Source organism: Rhinolophus sinicus, linkage group LG11 (assembly GCF_036562045.2).
Source record: "Rhinolophus sinicus isolate RSC01 linkage group LG11, ASM3656204v1, whole genome shotgun sequence".
In the NCBI taxonomy this organism is placed as follows: Eukaryota; Metazoa; Chordata; class Mammalia; order Chiroptera; family Rhinolophidae; genus Rhinolophus; species Rhinolophus sinicus.
In genome coordinates, this window is record NC_133760.1 from 1,784,439 (window position 1) to 1,802,432 (window position 17,994).

The 17,994-nt window shown below is 49.9% G+C and overlaps 1 protein-coding gene across 1 annotated transcript; it reads right to left on the bottom strand.

Annotated features, from left to right (window-relative positions):
- Nucleotides 1–8,218: 8,218 nt before the first annotated feature.
- ZNF579 (zinc finger protein 579) lies at nucleotides 8,219–11,328 on the bottom strand. Its single transcript, XM_074316058.1, has 2 exons — nucleotides 11,191–11,328; nucleotides 8,219–10,309 (listed from the first exon to the last, which is right to left on the bottom strand). Exon 2 carries the CDS (start codon nucleotides 10,305–10,307, stop codon nucleotides 8,622–8,624), a length of 1,686 nt encoding a protein of 561 aa, XP_074172159.1. The 5' UTR covers nucleotides 10,308–10,309; nucleotides 11,191–11,328; the 3' UTR covers nucleotides 8,219–8,621.
- Nucleotides 11,329–17,994: the final 6,666 nt, after the last annotated feature.

The following is a 17,994-nucleotide window of genomic DNA, read 5'->3' on the forward strand; positions in this document are numbered from 1 at the left end:
CTGAGGTGGGGCAAAGACAAGCAGATACATGCTGTCCCTGATCGGGGGCAGTCTGGAAGGGGTCATGGACAAGCATAAAACAGGGTGTTACCTATTCTAATGGAGGTGACAAAGTGGAGCCCAGAGGTGACTGAAAAGTTCTGATGGGACAATGGGGCTTGGGGGGGTGAGGCCTCCCAGCAGATGATAGTAGTGTGTGGGATTCAAGTGAAAACAAACTGATTGCTTAATACTATGGAGTACCTACTGGCTAGCTACAATGTATCGAGCATGTTTGCAGGATTTGGGGATGCAGCAGGGAGAGCAGAGAAAACAAGTCCTGCCCTCCCAGGCAAACCTCAGACACAGGGACCGGATGAGGGGTTGTCTAGGGTTGAAGGGGATGGGAGAATTGGGGTGATGCCTAAGGGATGTGGTGTTTCTTTTTGGAGTAATGGAAACTTTCTTAAATTGGGGGTGGTGATGGCTGCACACTTCTGTGGCTACAGCAGAAACCATTGAGTTGTGCTAATGAAATGGGTGAATTGCGCTGTTGTGGGAATTATATGTCCATAAAGCTCTAAAAAGCGTCCGGTGGGATGTACTTTCCAGTGAAAGGCCATGACGGATTGGACGCCCAGGTCATGTTCGCATCCCCTCACAACTATTTTCAGTAAGAGTCATGGAACAACCATCAGCAACATTTTCTTGATTTGTGTTTTTTATTTCTTTTTTTAATTGATAATTTTTATATATTTTAAGGCAGTTTTAGGTTCACAGCCAAATTAAGAGGAGGGTACCGAGATTTCCCATGTATACCCTATGTCCCCCTCCCCCACATGCACAGCCTCCCCCATTATCCACATCCCCACCAATAGTATATTTGTTACCATTAATGAACCTACGCTGACACATTGTAATCACCCAAAGTCCCCGGTTTACATCAAAGTTCACTCTAAGTGATGTACATTTTATGGGTTTGCACGAATGTATAATGACATATATGCACCAGTACAGTAATATACATAGTAGTTTCACTGCCCTAAACATCCTCTGTGCTACACCTATCCATCCTTCCTTCCCCCAACCCTTGGGAACTGCCAACTAGCACCCCATTACTAGCCCACGGTTTCTGTGAATCAGGACTTCAGGCAGGCATGACTGGCGTGTCCGCTTGGGATAAACCATGCGGTTCCCAGTGCCTTGATGCATCCACTCAGTTTTCAGAGGCTGCCTGCATTCCTTGTCATGTGTTTTCCCCCACTCACCCACCGACCTTCAAAGCCAGCGATGGAGACTCTGCCTCCTGTTGAGTCCCCCACCTACTTCCAATCTCTCCAAGAAGAGCCTGGTCGCTTTTAAGGGGTCACCTAATTAGGTCAGACCCACCAGAGATCGTCTCCCTCCCTTAAAGTCAACTGACTGGGAACTTAACAGTGTCTGCAATAACCCTTCTCAAGCAGCACCCAGGTCACCATCTGACTGAAGAATTGGGAGAAGGTGTGTGCACCAGGGGAGCAGAGGTCTTGTGGGGTCAACTTAGAATTTTGCCTGCAACAGGGGTTGATGGACAGAGATGAGAAGTTTGAGAAGTGGGTAAGGAGGGCCTTCTGGGGGTATTCAAAGGGAGGCCTGAAGTGAAGAGTGTGGGGGGGTCATTCCAGGCAAAGTCCATCCAAGGCCACGAGATGACAAAGTGTGGCCTGTGCTAGGGACCGGCAGTTGTCATGTCGATGACACCAGCAAATGCCTGTGACGTGCCTGGCATGGGAGAACGGGTGTGATGATAAATAGTAGTTACAGTTATTATCCCATCAAAGGAGTCTCCTCTCTCTCTGCCCTCCCTCTCCTGGTAACCTTGGGTGGGTCACTTTCCTCTTTCTGGTCCCACACTGGGTTCCATCAATGCCCACCCCATGCCTCCTAGAGACCAAAGAGCTGATGGAGAGGAGGGTACAGCTTAGGCTAAGGCCCAGAGGTGAAAAAAGAGGGCGGTTGGGGCTTGGGCAGCTGGCTGAGAGACAGCAAATATTTATGGAGCTCGAGTCGGTGCCAGGCACAGTGTTGGGTGTGGCAAGATAAGGAGGCCCCAGGACTTGGCCTCTACGGCTGAATTCCAAACTGCTCGCCCTGGAGGCCGGAAGCAGGGGTGGATAGCACTGTAGGCCTGAAGCTCGGGAAGAAGGGCACAGCTCTGCATGGCAGGATGTCTGTGGGTAGGTGGCCATCTCCTCTGGAAAGGGAGCCTGTCACACTGTCACAGCTCCTGACTCACATGCTCAGCTCCCTAGCTCATCTAATCGGGTCTCAAATTACTCCTTCTAGAAGCCCTCATTGGTCACCTGGCTGAAGTCCCATCTTCTATCTCACTGCAGCCAGAAGCCCCTGCTTCTCCTCTAGTACTGCTTTATCTTCTCTTGGTGGGGGCACCTGGAGTTAAGATACGCTGGCTTCAATGAAATAAGTAACGTTGTATTGGACTAAAATACACATTTACACGAAATAAAAAACATCGTATTGGACTATATTATATATGTATATGAAATAAATAATATCATATTGAATTATAATATACACTTGTATGAAATCACACTATATTGGACGATAACCCAAAGTGTAAAATGATATTCATGAATCCATACAGGTACAAATAAATGAACAGGCGGAAGGAAAAGGGACAAAAGAATTCCAAAAAAGGTATTCAGGAGACTTTCTCTCCCCTCCACATGGGCTACACTTAGTGACTTGTTTACAAAGAGTGGGGGTTGGGAGGGGGAGGGGCCCCTTTACGGTGAAGAAAACCTGCAACCCCCACGTCAATGTCCCTCAGGTGATCAAGGTTAATATCATCAGTGATAAGTCACGTGGGTAACATGTACCCCTGAGAGGAGGTGGCGAGCAGCGTGCCTCACTCGCGTGGTCTTTCTTCTCCAGGACTGCTCAAAACAGCCAAAGTCACCCAAAACCAAGGCAAATCTGAGAAATGATCACAGAGCAGACATTCAGGAGGCGTGTCGTAAGGCCTGTGGTATCTGGGTGGGATCCTGGAACAGAAAACGTTCATTAGAGGAAAATGAGTGAAGTTTGAGTAAAGGGCAGCGTTTGGTGGATCGTAATAACCCCATGTTGGTTTATTGATTTTGCCAGAAGGATAAACCACGTTAATGAGCCTAAGTGAGGGGTTCATCAGAAGGCCTAAGTGAGGGGTTCATCAGAAGTCTGTGCTGTCATTGAAACTTCTCTGTAAATCCAAAACGATTCTAACAGAAAAAGATTATTTAAAATAAAAACAAGGTGGACTTAAGTGGACTTTTGCCCCCAAGCCCCACCAGTCTATGCGCCAAACAGAAGCCACAGGGAATCTGTTAAATCAGGAGAGTTCATGCTTCTCAAGTGTATGTGTTTCTCAAACTGTGTCAAATGGTAACATGTGAAATGTATGCATTTCACTGCATTTAAATTTTACCAAGGACAAGAAGCTTAAATAAATATTTGATAGCTTGTTATGCATGCTGAAGTGTTTAGCAGTGACGCGCACTGATATTTGCAAATTGCTCTGAAATGAATTTTTTAAAAGATAGATGTATGGGAACTATCTGTAATTCCCACTCAGTTTTGCTGTGAACCTAAAACCACTCTAATTAGTAACACTTAAGAATTTAAAAAAAGATGGATGATGGATAGGTGGATGGATGGATGGGTAAAAAGATTAATAGACCAACAGGTTCATTATGAGGCAAAAAAAAGAACAAAAGACTAATTGTAGAGTTTTGGGGCTGGGGTGAGTATATAGGTATTCACTCTACAATTCTTTCAATTTTCTGTCTTTTAATTTTCAAAATGTGTTAAAATGAAACAGGGAAGTTAAATCTTGCCATCCTTGGCGTGAATTCCTCCAAAGCTCCCTCCCCATCTCACTTGGAATAGAAACTAGAGTCCTTCTGAGTCCCTACCAGATCCCGACCCCCACCCCCTTTCTGATCTCCTCTCCCGTTACTCCCTCCTTCTCACTCTGACTCCCTCCAGTCACATTGACCTCTCTGTTCCTCGAACACACCAGTCACATTCCCACCCCAGAACCTATGCATCAGCTGTGCCCTCCCCTGGGACGTGTCTCCAGTTATCTGTGAGGCTCTCCTGCGGCTCCTGCTCTGATGTGCCTGCAGTTCCGACCTGCATCCCCCACCCCCTGCCCTGTGTCATCTTTCTCCATAGCACTCATCCCCTCTTAAGCTGCTTTCTCATTTACTTGCTTCCTGTTTCCATGTTGCTAGAATGGAAGCCCCACATGGGGAGGGGTCTGTGTCTGTTTCATTAACCTATGGGTGATCAGCACCGAGGACAGTGCCCAGCACATAGTGGGGCCTGAATCAATATTTGTTGACTAGATGCCCTGAGTCTATTTTTTTTTAAAATCTTTGTCTCCCACCAGAGTGTAACCTTGTCTAGTAGTCCACTGTTGATTCTCCCACCTCTAAGCACAGCCCTTTGCACATGGTAGGTCCTCAATAAAGAGTTTTAGGATAAACAAACGAATGGGGTAAAGATGAATCCTTGTACAAGGGTAAAGAGCACAGACTTTGAACCATACACCTGGGGTCATATGTGGATCTACTACTTACTAGCCATGTGACCTTAAGCAGGTCATTTCTCATCTCTATACTTGAGTTTCCTTCTCAAGGAAATGGAGCCCCCATGGTGATGTGTGAGGAACTTTCATACATTGCTGGTGGGACTGTAAATGGTACAGTCACCTTGAAAAACTGTCTGGTAATTCCTTAAACAATTCACCATAAATTTCTCACACAGCCTAGCAATTCCGCTCCTGGGAATCTGCTCAAGAGAAATAAAATCATATGTCCACAGAAAGACTTGCACACACATGCTCATTGTAGCACTACTTATAACAGCCAAAGAGTGGACACAACCCAAACATCCATCAAGAGATTAATGAATAAACAAAATGTGGTTCATCCATACAATGGAATACTGTTCAGCCATAAAAAGGAATGAACTACTAATACAGTTTGAAAGTGGATGGACCTGAAAGACATTATGCTAAGTGAAAAATGCCAGACACAAAAGGCCACATACAGTATGATCCATTTCTATGAAATGTCCAGAAAAGGTAAATCTATAGAGGCGGAAAGTAGACTAGTTGTTGCCTGAAACAAGGGCTGGGAATGGGAAGTGACTGTTAATGGGCACAACAAATCTTTTTGGGGTGATGGAAATGTTCTAAAATTGGATTGTGGTGATAGTTGCGCAGTCCTGTAAATTTACTAAAAATATTTAAAATGAATGAATTCTGTGGTATGTAAATGATACCTCAATCAAGTTGTTTAAGGAAAACAAAGCAAGCCCATAATAGTCTCTATCTAATGGGGAAGATTAAATAAGGTAATCCACATAATCCCCTTACAAAGAGACACAAGGTAAATACTCAAGAAATGTGTTTTGTATTACTATTAACAAATGGGATTGACATCAGGTATGTAAAATGCTCAGCACAGGGAAAGACTTCATAATAATAATCACCGTTTGGTTATTTTCTAATTTCCTGTGTCTGTCCCATGTAGCTGGGCCTCAGTTTTCTCATCTGTAAAATGGGAGGACTGGATTCCCTCTTTAAGGATCTTTTCTTGTCCTAAGTTGTTCTAGAAATGTTTCTCCCTGGAGGTAGCAGGTCCTTGAGGATGAGTAAGCATGTGGGATGGAAGACGGTGGTGTGCAAACCCATGGGGTGGAAGGATGATACCTTGGGGCTTGGAGACTAGGATGTGTGTAGGGAGGGAGCTTAAAAGGTAGATGGTGTGTCTGGGAGCAGATTTTAAGGGTTATATTGACCTGGTTAAGGGTTCAGGGTGTGTAGCTTGCTGGTCCAGCTTGGGTTCAAATCCCATGTTTGCCATTTCTCAGCTATGAGATGCCATTTCTCAGCTATGAGATCCCGGACAAGGGACTTCCTCTCTGAGTGCCATTTCCACCTCTGGAAAATGGTGAGGGGGCCGGCCTCGTGGCTCAGGCAGTTGGAGCTCTGTGCTGCTACTGCTGAAGGTTGCCAGTTCGATTCCCACATGGGCCAGTGGGCTCTCAACCACACGGTTGCTGGTTCGACTCCCCGACTCCTGCAAGGGATGGTGGGCTGCGCCCCCTGCAACTAACAACGGCAACTGGACCTGGAGCTGAGCTGTGCCCTCCACAACTAAGATTGAAAGGACAACAACTTGACTTGGAAAAAGTCCTAGAAGTACACACTGTTCCCCAATAAACTTCTGTTCCCCTTCCCCAATAAAATCTTTAAAAAAAAGAAAATGGTGAGGATGTTTGCTAGTTCCCAGTGGGGTGGTGAGGATTCCCTGAGCTCATGCTCATAGCTATACCAGCCTGGGAGAATAACAATAACAAGGCAACAACAGCAATAACTTCCTCCCAGGGGCAAAGCACTGTCCTCTGTCCTCTCCACGGAGTAACTCATTTAATATGAAGGGCTGTTTATAGAGCCCTCAGTTTAAGGGCTCAGTTTACCAATTACAGAAGTAGGACAAATGACCTCTTAGCTTGAATTCTGTTTGCCCTTCTATAAATGGGGCTATTTAATCCCCTCCCTGAACAGGTTTATCCATGAGATTGTGCTGAAAGGGTGTCTGGCCATGGTAGGTGCTCACTAAATGGTGGCCCACATTTGGATGTGGCTAAAGGAAGCTACTGAAGGTTCCTGGGGAGGGAGATGGCTTTGATGTAATGAAAGCATATGCCAGTCCCCCATCTCACCAATACCCGAGGCTAAGTTAGTTACAGCTTCTTATAGGATCTAGTTCATTGGAGACCTGGTCTCATTTGGAAACCCTAATTTCTTTGTGCCAACATTTGACTATTGTCCTTCTCCTTCACAGCTCAGGAGGGCAGGAGCCCAGCTGGTTTATCACTCTGTCTCCAATATCTAGCCCTGGGTGGGTGGTAGGGAGCAGTGATAATCACATGGGCTAACACGTACTGAGTGCTTACTACGTGCCGGGCACCGTTCCAAGGGTTCAGCCAAGATGTGTTAAATCTTGGACAGGGGATTCTGCGAAGCTCTGCATGATCACCTCCTCTCTCTGACTTTCAACAACCATCTTCCTAACTCCCCCTCACCCACCTGGTGTTTTGTCACACCAGGGAGAAACACCCTCCATCCTGGAGCATTGTTTTGTTGCCTTGGAAAAACAGGGGTAATCTCACCCCTCTTTCCAGGCCTTCCAGGTGTGAAGACACCTAAGTGGTCAATGTCATGTTTTGCACAGGGCCAAGAGAGTGCCATCAAATGTACGGGGGGAGGTAGGATGTCCATAAAAGGAATGAGAAGAGGTTTAAGGAAGATTTGCTTGAATAAAACCTTCTCCCCTTCATTCCTAGGACCTGAACAAGTGGGTTAAAAAAACAAGCAAACAAAAACTCCCCAGAGGATTTGTAAAACATGACCCTTCCCACCCGTGATTCCTTGCTGTTTCTCAAACATACACAGTACCCACCCACCTCATAGCCTTTGCCCAAGCTGTTCCCTCATCTGGTTCTTCATTCAGGTCAAATGTCACCTCACCAGAGGCCCCGCACTCCCGGTCATGCACTCATCACAGTCGCCCGTAGTTTTCTCAGGAGCCCATACCAATACTCGATGTTATATTGCAGATTTTTTTTATTATCTTGGGTGGTGTTGCCCAGTAGACCTTTCTGAGATTATGGAATGTTCTAGATCTGTGTTGTCCAATAGGGGAGCTACCAGCCACAGGGGCCTATTGGGCACTTGAAATAGTGTGACTGATGAACTGAACTTTTAATCTTATTCAATTTTAACTACTTTATTTTAAACTTATTTACTTATTCTAAATTTAGATGGAAACAGCTAGGTGTGGCTGGTGACTAAACAGTCGTGGACAGAGCAGATCTAAAATTTCAGCTCCTCTTAGCAGGGCAGAGACTTTCTCCTCAGCATCCTCAGGGTGCAGCACTGTGCCTGGTAAATGTTTGCTGAATGAATGCACATGCAGGATTCCATGGGGGGCCATGGGCTCCCCAAAGTCAGCCAGGTAGATGGTAACCTTTTTCCCACTCCTGTTTCTTCTTGTGAGCGTCTTGCTTGCCAAGCTCTGTATCCTTCCTGCTTTGAACCCCAGCTCAGAGCCTGTTGGACAAGCCCCAGCTCACCCAGATCCCCACACGAGCCCCCACCTCCACAGATAGCCTCACTCACTCCATCTTCACGAACTCACATTTATTCACAGACAGACAAAGGGACAGGGACGGACCTTTGCTCACTGGGACCCCAAGGTCTGGCAGTTCCAGAGGTGATGGTGTCCAGTGTGTACAAAGAAGGCAGCCGGCAGGAGGCACCCCAGTCTCCATCCTTCTGGTCAGTGTCCTGCGCCTCCTTTTCCAAGCGGTCCTGCCTTGGGAAGTACCAGATGAGCAGTTCCTAACCAGCATCCTGGGCCTGGGGGTGGGTGATGGGGAGGGAGGGGCAGTCCGGGTCCTCCCTCCTCAGTGTCAGGGCTGGGAGGGGTGGGGTGGGTGGAAGAGGGGCCTCCCCTTCAACTTCTCTCCTCCATATTGCAAACCAGGGTGGGGAGGGCAACTGGAGGGGCCGAGGTGGGGTGTGAGGGTCAGGAGGCCAGGTTGCCCAATCCGCGCAGGTGTGCCTTGCTGTCAATCTCGTCTTCCTCCATCTCGAAGGCAGAGTGGTCTTGGCTGTCGAAACATGAGGCGCTAAGGAAGACAGGGGGTGCCGCAGGCGACTGGGGTGGGGTCCCCGGGGAGGGTGGCTCTTCCTTGATGTGTGCGATGGGCAGGGGCAGCCCTTCGTTCTCCTGCCCGGCCGGTGGGGGCGGTGGGGGAGGTGGGGGCGACGGCGGGGCCTGGGCCTGGAGCGCCTGCAGCGCGGCCGCCCGCTCCAACTCAGCACGGTGGCAGCGTTGGTGGCGCAGGAGGCTGTAGGCACGCGAGAAGCGGCGCGGGCAATGTGGGCACGGGTGCGGGGCCGGGCCCCCGGCGTGGACCTGCGCGTGGCGAGCCAAGTCGGCCAACCGTTTGAACTCGCGCTGGCAGCGTACGCACTGGAAGGGGCGCGCCCCCGAGTGGGTCACCCCATGTTGCCGCAGGTGTGCCCTGCGCCGGAAACCTTTGCCGCACTCTGTGCACCAGAAGCGGGGCTCCCCGGCCGGGGGCCTGGCCGGAGCCACATCGCCTCCGTTCTGCCCACCTTCTCCCCCCTCCGGGGCAGCCCCGCACTCGGCCCCTTCGCCCCCTTCAGGCCCCTTCCCTGAGTTCCGTCCACCCGAGGCTTTGTCGTCCTTCTTGCCCGCCGTGGGGAGCGGGGCCAGCAGGCTGAGCGCGCCATGCACGCGGCGGTGCTGGCGGAGGTAGGAGGCAAGTCGGAAGGCCAGGCCGCAGTCCGGGCACACGAAGGGGCGGTCAGTGGAATGGACCAGCCGGTGGCGGGACAGCGACCAGGGCCTGGCGAAGGCCTTGAGGCAGATGGAGCACTGGTGGCGCTTGGGGCGGGGTGGGGGTCCCCCTTCGCCCTCCTGCTCGCCCTCGGGGCGCAGGCACGGGTGCGCCTTGAGCTCGCCCTTGGTGGCAAAGGCTTCGCGGCAGCGGAGGCACAGCAGCGTCCAGTCGGCCTGGAGCAGGACCTGCTTCTCCTCCTGCCGCCCAGCCGCCAGCGCCAACTCAGCCCTCAGCTCTGCTGCCCCGGCCTCAGCCTCCTCCTCTTCGGACTCCCGGGGCTCAGTGCTCGTGGGGGCCACCAGCGCAGCCGGCTCCCCTGCAGGCCACGTCTCGGGCCACGCTGCTTCCTCCGGGGTGCCCGCGGCAGCTGTGCTGGGCTGCTCGGTGCCCTCGTCCTGCGGGCCCCAGCTGGACTCCGCTGCCTCCTTGGTTGCTCTCTGGATGGCTAGCTCGACCTCACCTCCAGCATGCTCCTGGGCCAGGTGGCGCCGCAGCTGGGCCGGCTCCGGGAAGGTGCGGGGGCACGCGGCACAGCGCAGCGGGGGCTGGGGCCCGTGGCCACGCAGATGGCGAGAGAGGTGGGCAGGACGGCGGAAGGCTTTGGGGCACAGCGGGCAGGCGTGGGGTCGGAGGCCCGAGTGGCTCAGCCAGTGCCGTGAGAGGTAGTAGGGGAAGCGGAAGAGGCGGCCACAGGTGGGGCAGGGCAAGGGCGCCCGAGGGGCTCCAGCGCCCCCCTTGCCCCGGCCTCGACCTCGGCCTCGTCCACGCCCCCGGCCCCGGCCCCGGCCCCGGCCACGGTGAGGTGGGCTGCCCTGGGCGGGTGGAGGGGGCTGAGGATCCATGCCTGTGAGAAGAGAGGGGAGAGACAGGGAGGTGGAGGTGAGAGGGTCAGATGTTTAAGCCAGAGAAAGGGTGAGAGAGATGTGAGACAGAGACAGAGATGCGAGACAGAGAGACCAGAAGAAATAGAGAGACAGGATGGTGAGCCATAGAGAGACGGGGACATCCAGCAGAGGCAGAGATGAAGAGAAAACAAAGAGAATTAGACAGAGATGGTGCAAAAGGAGAGGTCAACAGAACCATGGCAGGATGGAAGTGGGGAGAGACAGAGAGACAGACAGGAGACCAAGTCAGTGACTGCTGGTTTCCCAGGGGCCCCGCTTTGGGGAGGGGCTGGAGGGGGATGGGGTGGGGGTCAGATTCCGGAGGCCCAGGAAATGGGGTGTGGGTGATCAGACCCTGGGGCTGGGAGAGGCCGGGAGTAGGAGCAGAGCCCCAGACTCTTGGGTCTGAGCCCGGAGGGGGCTGGAGGCGCAGCCGCCTGAGATTCAGGGAGGTGGGGGCTGGGGGTTGGGTCCCGGGGTCTGGGAGGTGGCTGGGATGCAGGATCTAGACCCCTGTATGCGCAGGGTACGGACTTTGGGGTCCCAGTGGTGAGGAGGGTTGGAGGAGGGGGCTGGGATCCTCAGACAAGGGAGAGGAGGGGGCTGGGGGCCCTGTTGTCTGAATTCTCCAGGGAGGAGGAGACTGAGGGTCAGGCCCCTGGACCCCCAGAGCAAGGTTGCTGGGGTTCCTTAGGTCCCCCAGGGGGCCGATCTCCCCGCTGGGCCCAGCCTGCCGGTCCCATAGGCATGATCTGCAGAATTGGGGCCTCTGTGGAGGCCTTGCAGATTCCTGAGCTCAGGGCCTGGGCTCGGCCCTGATCTCTGAGCGCCCGGTGCTTACCTCCACCTCCTCTTTGCCTTTCTTCCTTCCCCGCGGCCGGCCGACAGACGGTGGTGGCGGGGAGGGAGGGAGGGCCCCGAGCGTGGTGGGGGTTGGGGGTGGAGGAGGCTGGGCTCGGTGTCACCGCCTAAGCCTTCCCCCCGGAAACCCGCCTTTCCTCCCAGTCTGAGAGAGGAAAGATTGGCTGCGAAACCGGAAGCTAGAGAATAAGGGTACTAAATAGGCGGGGAGGGAGCGCAGCTGCAACTCCTGGGTCCTGTAACTGGGAGGGGGCTGAGGACCCCTGTCCCCTGGGCTCCCAGAGGGAGATCTGCGAGACTGGGTCCAGCTCCCCTCCTCTCGAAACAGACACACATATTCATTCATTCCTTCAACAAACAAACATACATTTATCAGGTCCTGTCTGGGCCAGGCACTGTGTTGGGGGAGAGGGGGTGGCTGGGAGACGAGATGAATGAAGCAATGGCAGAGGCTTCAGGGAAAGTACCGGCACTGTGGACTAGAACCTGACTCCAGCCTTCACTTGGCTGCCTGAGCAAGATATTCTCTCTTCTCTTCCACCCTGTGATAAGCCCTGCATACGTTAATTCAATCATAAATGAACAGTGTTTACTGAGCACTTACTGTAGGACAGTTTTGCATGTATTTTGCTACGTATATGTTCACTTGATCCTAAGCCACCAATATTTACTGAGCGCCTACTATGGGCTGGATCTGTCCTTGGTGCTGGAGCTGTAGTGGCAAAGACCGAGGTCATTGGGCCCTCTGCAGGGAGCTCACCGTCTGATGGAGGAGGCAGGCAGATACAGGTCCAATCACACTCCTAGAGAGTGTGTCCTAATGCAGGAAACATCGTGAGGAGGGAATACAGAGGACAGAGAAGGCACTGAGCTGAGCTCACACTTGGAGCGAGAGTGATCCCTGAGCGCATCCTGGAGGTAACCATGTTTCAGCTGGAGGTAACCATGTTTCAGCTGGAGGTAACCATGTTTCAGCTGGAGGTAACCATGTTTCAGCTGGAGGTAACCATGTGTCAGCTGGAGGTAACCATGTTTCAGCTGGAGGGAACCATGTTTCAGGATAAAAGCTGAGGGTTAGGAATGGGAAGGAGGAGCAAAAGGAAACGGGAGAGAAATACAGCCATATCTCAAATACCTAATGTTGAGCAGAAAAGGCGTGTTTCAGGAGTACAACTCCAGCTTAATGCTGTTTGTTCAAGGTGAAATATGCATTTAGCATGGTTGGCAAGAATGTGGGAAACAGGACCTTTCATATGTGGCTGGGGCAAGTATAACTTGGGATAGTCTTAACGATTGAGCAATTTCAGGAATGTATCTGTCACAGAGGTCTACTCAGAAACATACATGTCTGTAGGTTTTTAATCTGTGCAGTATTGTACATCACTACAAAAAGCTGGATGCCCATGGGTTGGGATTTGAGAAATAAATCATGATTTATCCATCCAGTGGAACGCTATGTGTCCATTAAAAATGGACGAAGAAACTCTCTGCAGAAAAGTATGGAAAGGCTCAGTGATAACGTGAAGGAGAGGGGAAATGGGAGGTGGAAAACAGCTTGCAGCCTGTTCTCTCTGTGATCATCAGAGGCTTGTGGCTGGAAGACCTGGAAGAAGACAGAGGAAACTAGCAACATTGTCCAACTCCCAGGACTGAAACTCACTACACCCTATCCTTTTTGTATTTTTGAACTTGAAACCATGTGAATGTGTCCCAGACTCAAACAAGTAAGGGAAAAAGACACTGGGGATGATCAAAATAAATAAAATGAAAGTAAGTAACAGTTTACTCTTGTAAATGCTTTACAAATACAAGCCCATTTGTTCCTCCTTACCTTATGAAGTGGGAAGTGTGACTGTCCCATTATTAAGAGCAGTAAAGTGAGGTACTAAATGGTACATCAAAGCTAGTGTACCATTTACACTTTGTATTTCCCAAAGAGGCAGGAGAAATTATAGAGGCCAAGAGCATAATCCTTAAAAGCACCTGGTCAATAATACTGTTTTTTAAAGGATATGTGCATATGGAATAAAAGTCTAAACACATTCATGAAAACAATAAGCACCAAATGTGGGGTAGGGGTTACTTTTGAGAAGGGGGAAGCAATCAGATCCTGGACAGGGCTATGGAGAATGAGTATCTCTAATGTTTTAAAGCTGGGAGTCAGTATATGGGTGTGGGTGTACTTTTTCATTGGGTAAAATACATGTAATAGAAGATTTACCATTTTAAAGTGTACAGTTCAGTGGCATTCAGTATATTCATGATGTTGTGTGACTACCTCCACTATCTAGTTCCAGAACATTTTTATCACCCCAAAAGAAGACAACCCCATTCCCTTCCCCTCCCCACCCCTAGCAACCAATAATCAGCTTTCTCCTCTACGTGTTTGCCTACTGTGGACATTTCGTATCAGTGGAGTCAGAGATATGTGGTCTTTTACAGCTGGCTTCTTTCAATTAGCGTAATGTTTTCGAGATTTCATCCATGTCGTAGCATGTGTCCGTGCTTCATTCCTGTTTGTGGCTGAATAATTTTCTGTTATGTGGCCATACTACATTTTGTTTATCTATTCATTGACTGGTGGACATTTGGGTTGTTGCTACATTTTGGCCATTGTGAATGGTGGTATTGTGAACATTCATACTTTTTGTTTGAACAGCTGTTTTCAATTCTTTTAAGTATACGAGGTCTGACAATTAAGTTCGCTAACTTGCCCTAGAAGAAGTGCTACATGTCTCACTGCTGAATATCACTACGGTCACTTTTGAAGTACTCCCCTTGGGAAGCTATGCACTGACGCCCGTGCCTAGTCCACCCTTCAAAGTAATTTTGGAACTCTTTTTCTGGAATGGCCATCAGAGCTGTCATCGTATTAGCCTTGATGTCCTGAATGTCATCAAAATGTCTCCTTTCTATATTTCCTTTATCTTCGGGTAAAGAAAGAAGTCATTGGGGGCCAGATCAAGTGAGTAGGGAGGGTGTTCCAATACCGCTATTTGTTTACTGGTTAAAAACTCCCCCACAGACAGTGCTGTGTGAGCTGGTGCATTGTCGTGATGCAAGAGCCATGAATTGTTGGTGAAAAGTTCAGGTCGTCTTACTTTTCCATGCAGCCTTTTCAGCACTTTCAAATAGTGAACTCTGTTAACTTGTTTGTCCACTTGGTACAAATTCATAAAGAATAATCCCTCTGCTATCAAAAAAGGTTAGCAACATTATTTCAACAAGTTCGGGAACTTAATTGTCAGACTTTGTATGTCTAGGGTATTCATTATCCCAATTTTAAAGGTTTAACTTTTTTTAAAAAAATGAACTGAGGAATGGAAGTGTTATGAAAGAAAATTTCAAGCGTAGAAAACAGCATGTTATGTGTGTGTGGGGGCGGTGTTTTGGGGGAGATTGGGGCCGTGATTTGGAGCATCAAAGGCGGCCAGTGTGGAGGGAAGCCAGAGCTGCACGAGAGACTGTGTCCAGCCTCCTGGTCCAGGCTGAATGTTGGATGCATTCCGAGTGCACTGAGAAACCATTGAAAAGGTTTTAAGCTGAAGAGTCACATGATCCGATTAGTGTTCTAGAGAAATTCCTGTGGGACCCGCGTGGAGGCCCAGCCGGATGCTGGAAAGACCAAGGCGGGAGCAGGGAGGAGGTGGGACGCGGGTCCAGGTGAGAGAAGGGCCTGGGTGGGGCCAGCCTGGGCTAAGAACAAGGCTCTGGGGCAGGGGGCGGGACCTGCACTCCTGGATGCCAGTCCCGACTCAACCGTCTCCTCATTGGCTCTCCTGCTTTCCGTCCAGTCTCCAGCACCCAGTGATCACACAACGTAACTCTTGCCTGGACACCCTCCCGTGGCTCCCACTCTTCCTCCCACTTCCTCGGTCCCTGCCTACAAAGCTCTACACGTCTGGCTCTCTGGGCTCTCCCTGAAATGATTCCTCTCTCCATGTAATTCACTTTGCCCCCAGCCACACCATCCTCTTTGCTCTTTCTGGACTGAGGTCCTTTGCACGTGCGATTTCCCCTGCCTGGAAGGCCCTTCCTCTAGATATCCATGAAGTTTCCCTACTTTCCTCAATTCTTTCATATCTCGGAGACACCTGTCCTGCCTCCCCTGGCTAAAATAGCCCTCCTGTCACCCTCTAGTCCTTACTCTTCCTTAATTTTCAACATTGTACTTATCGCCAACAAGCATTAGGCTACTTGTCGCCTACCCACTGATTACCTATCTCACTCCCATTGGAATATAAACAAACTCCTCAAGGGTGGGGGTTTACTGTGCTTGTTTAAGTGCTCTACCCTCAGAGAAAGGATTCAGGTGGAGGAACTCAGCCTCCTGATGTCCCTATTCATGACTCCATACTGGACAGTCAGAAGCCATCCCCATGACAGTTCTGTCACTTTCCAGATTCTCTACTCTCCAGGCAAAGAGAGTAGAGTCTCAAAGTTGGTGGGTCTTGTCCCTGGTGTGGTGTTGTATCTAAGGGGTGGTGGGTGGGTCTTTTTTCTCTGAGGCAGATTTTTTTTTTAACCCCAAAGGGATGAGTCTGGTTCCTGATTCCTTGGTGTTGGTGGCAGAGTGAAGAGGAATATTTCTAAGGTTGAGTGTTCTCACTCAACCTAGAGCCTTTTGGTTGACATAGAGCCTTTGCAAAAGGGCAATTGTGGATCTCGAGGCCAAAAAGTCTTTCTTGAAGACCAGCCTCGTACTTGTTTTCTTTCCCTCTTGATATATGTCTCCTCCTGTAAATTTTTTTCCTTGTGAAATATAAGATGCACAATTTAAAAGGGCACCATACAAATGCACAATTTAACAAATCGTTATAAAATGATCGCCAGGTTAAGAAAAGGAATGTTGGCTGTCACCCCAACAGAAGGTTCCATCATGTCCCTTAACATGTCTGACCCCACTGTGCTGAGTTTTATGGGGAACAAAATGTTTTCCTTGCTTTCCTGAATGGTTCAGTACCCACAATACATCCTAAACAATTTTATAGTTTAATTTTGTGTGATTTTTTAGCAATAGAAATGGAGTCATAATCTGCACATCTGGCTTGTGTCTGGCTTCTTTGTGACTTCCATTCACGTAATTCTGTATATCTGCACTCATCCATTCTCGTTGCTGTATAGTATTCCATAGCCTAACACACCACCGTTTATTTCCTCCACTGTATTGTTGACGGACGTCTTAGTTCATTCCTGGGGCTGTAACAAAATACCACCGACTAGGTGGCATATAAACAACAGAAATGTATGACTCACAGTCCTGGAGGCTAGAAGTCCAAGATAAACGTGCCAGTATGGTCACCTTCTAGTGAGGGCCCCCTTCCTGGTTCATGACTGTTACCATCTTGCTGTGTCCTCACATGGAGGAAGGGCGAGGTATCTCTCTGAAGCCTCTTCTATGAGGGCATTGATCCCACTCATGAAGACTCCACCCTCATGACTTAAGCACTTTCCAAAGTCCTCACCCCCTAATACCATCCGATTAGGCATTAAGATTTCAACACAGGGATTTTGGGGGGACACTAACATTTCAGAGCATAACAATGGACATTTCAGTTGTTATGAGCTCAGGGCTGTACATTTTGCTGCTATGAATGGCTTCAGATGTGTCTCCCAGTGCAGGAGAGCACGAGTTTCTCTAGGGTTCATGCCTAGCAGGGGAATCACTGCATCATAGGCTATGCACATCTTCAGCCTTATCAGAGCATACCAATCTCATAGGCATCTTGAATTTGAGAAGCTCAGGGTGGAACTCTTGATCCTGTTGTCCCTACCCAAACTTGTTCTCTAGTTTTCTGATCTTAATACAAAGTGCCAGAACCCCAGCAGTCCTTCCTGATTCCTCCCTTTCCATTACACACACACACACTCGCACATTCTGCCTCCAGAACTCATCTTGAATCCACCTACTTCTCTCCATCACTGTGGTCCAGACCCCCACACCTCTCCTGGTGGACTGCTTCCACTCTGCCTCTCCAGTTCCTCCTCCACTCAGCAGCCAGAGGGATCTTTGTGTAGTGTAAGAGTGGTCACATCCCTTCACACTTAAGATCTCACTTGCCATGGCCCAGGAATCACATTCAAATGCCTACCTTGGCCCACCAGGCTCTGTGTGACCTAATCCCGGCTTACCTCTCTACCTTGTCTCCTCCCTCCCGCCTCTGGGCTCACTCCCCTCCTGGGCCCATCCAGGCCTCCTCCGGCCACTCTTCCTCACCCTTCCTGGCTCAGATCAAACGCCATCTCTGCAGAGACGCCTGACCTGATCACCCCACCTAAGGTGGCATAGCTCACTCACTCTTAACACCCACCCTCATTTCCTTCAGAGCGCTCATAACCCTCTGAAACTGCCTTGTTTCTTCATTACTCTTTTCTACACCTTTTCAGCGACACACTACACTATCGGCTCCACCAGGAGTCGTCTTGTTCACTGTTGGGTCCTCAGAGGGGGTTACAATGCCGGGCACAGAATGGGCACCCAGTATAGGAAAGTGACCTGGTGCCTAGGAGACAACCTAAAGGCCTGTCCATTCTCTGACGGGGTTGGAGGGAGCATCTAAGGCACAAATTCAGTTGCCTGGGAGGCAGAGTCTAAGGGGGTAGGAACTTGTCTGTAAAGTGACCATTTGGTTTTTAGGAGGGGTGTCCTATGGGATTGATGGTTTCAAAAAGGTCTGTCTGGTTCTAGGGAGCATGTCAGCCCATGGAAGTGTCTTGTGTTTAAGGGGCAGGGTTCCATTTAGGTAAGACTTAAACCATCTCTGATTTTAAGGATCATGCAAGG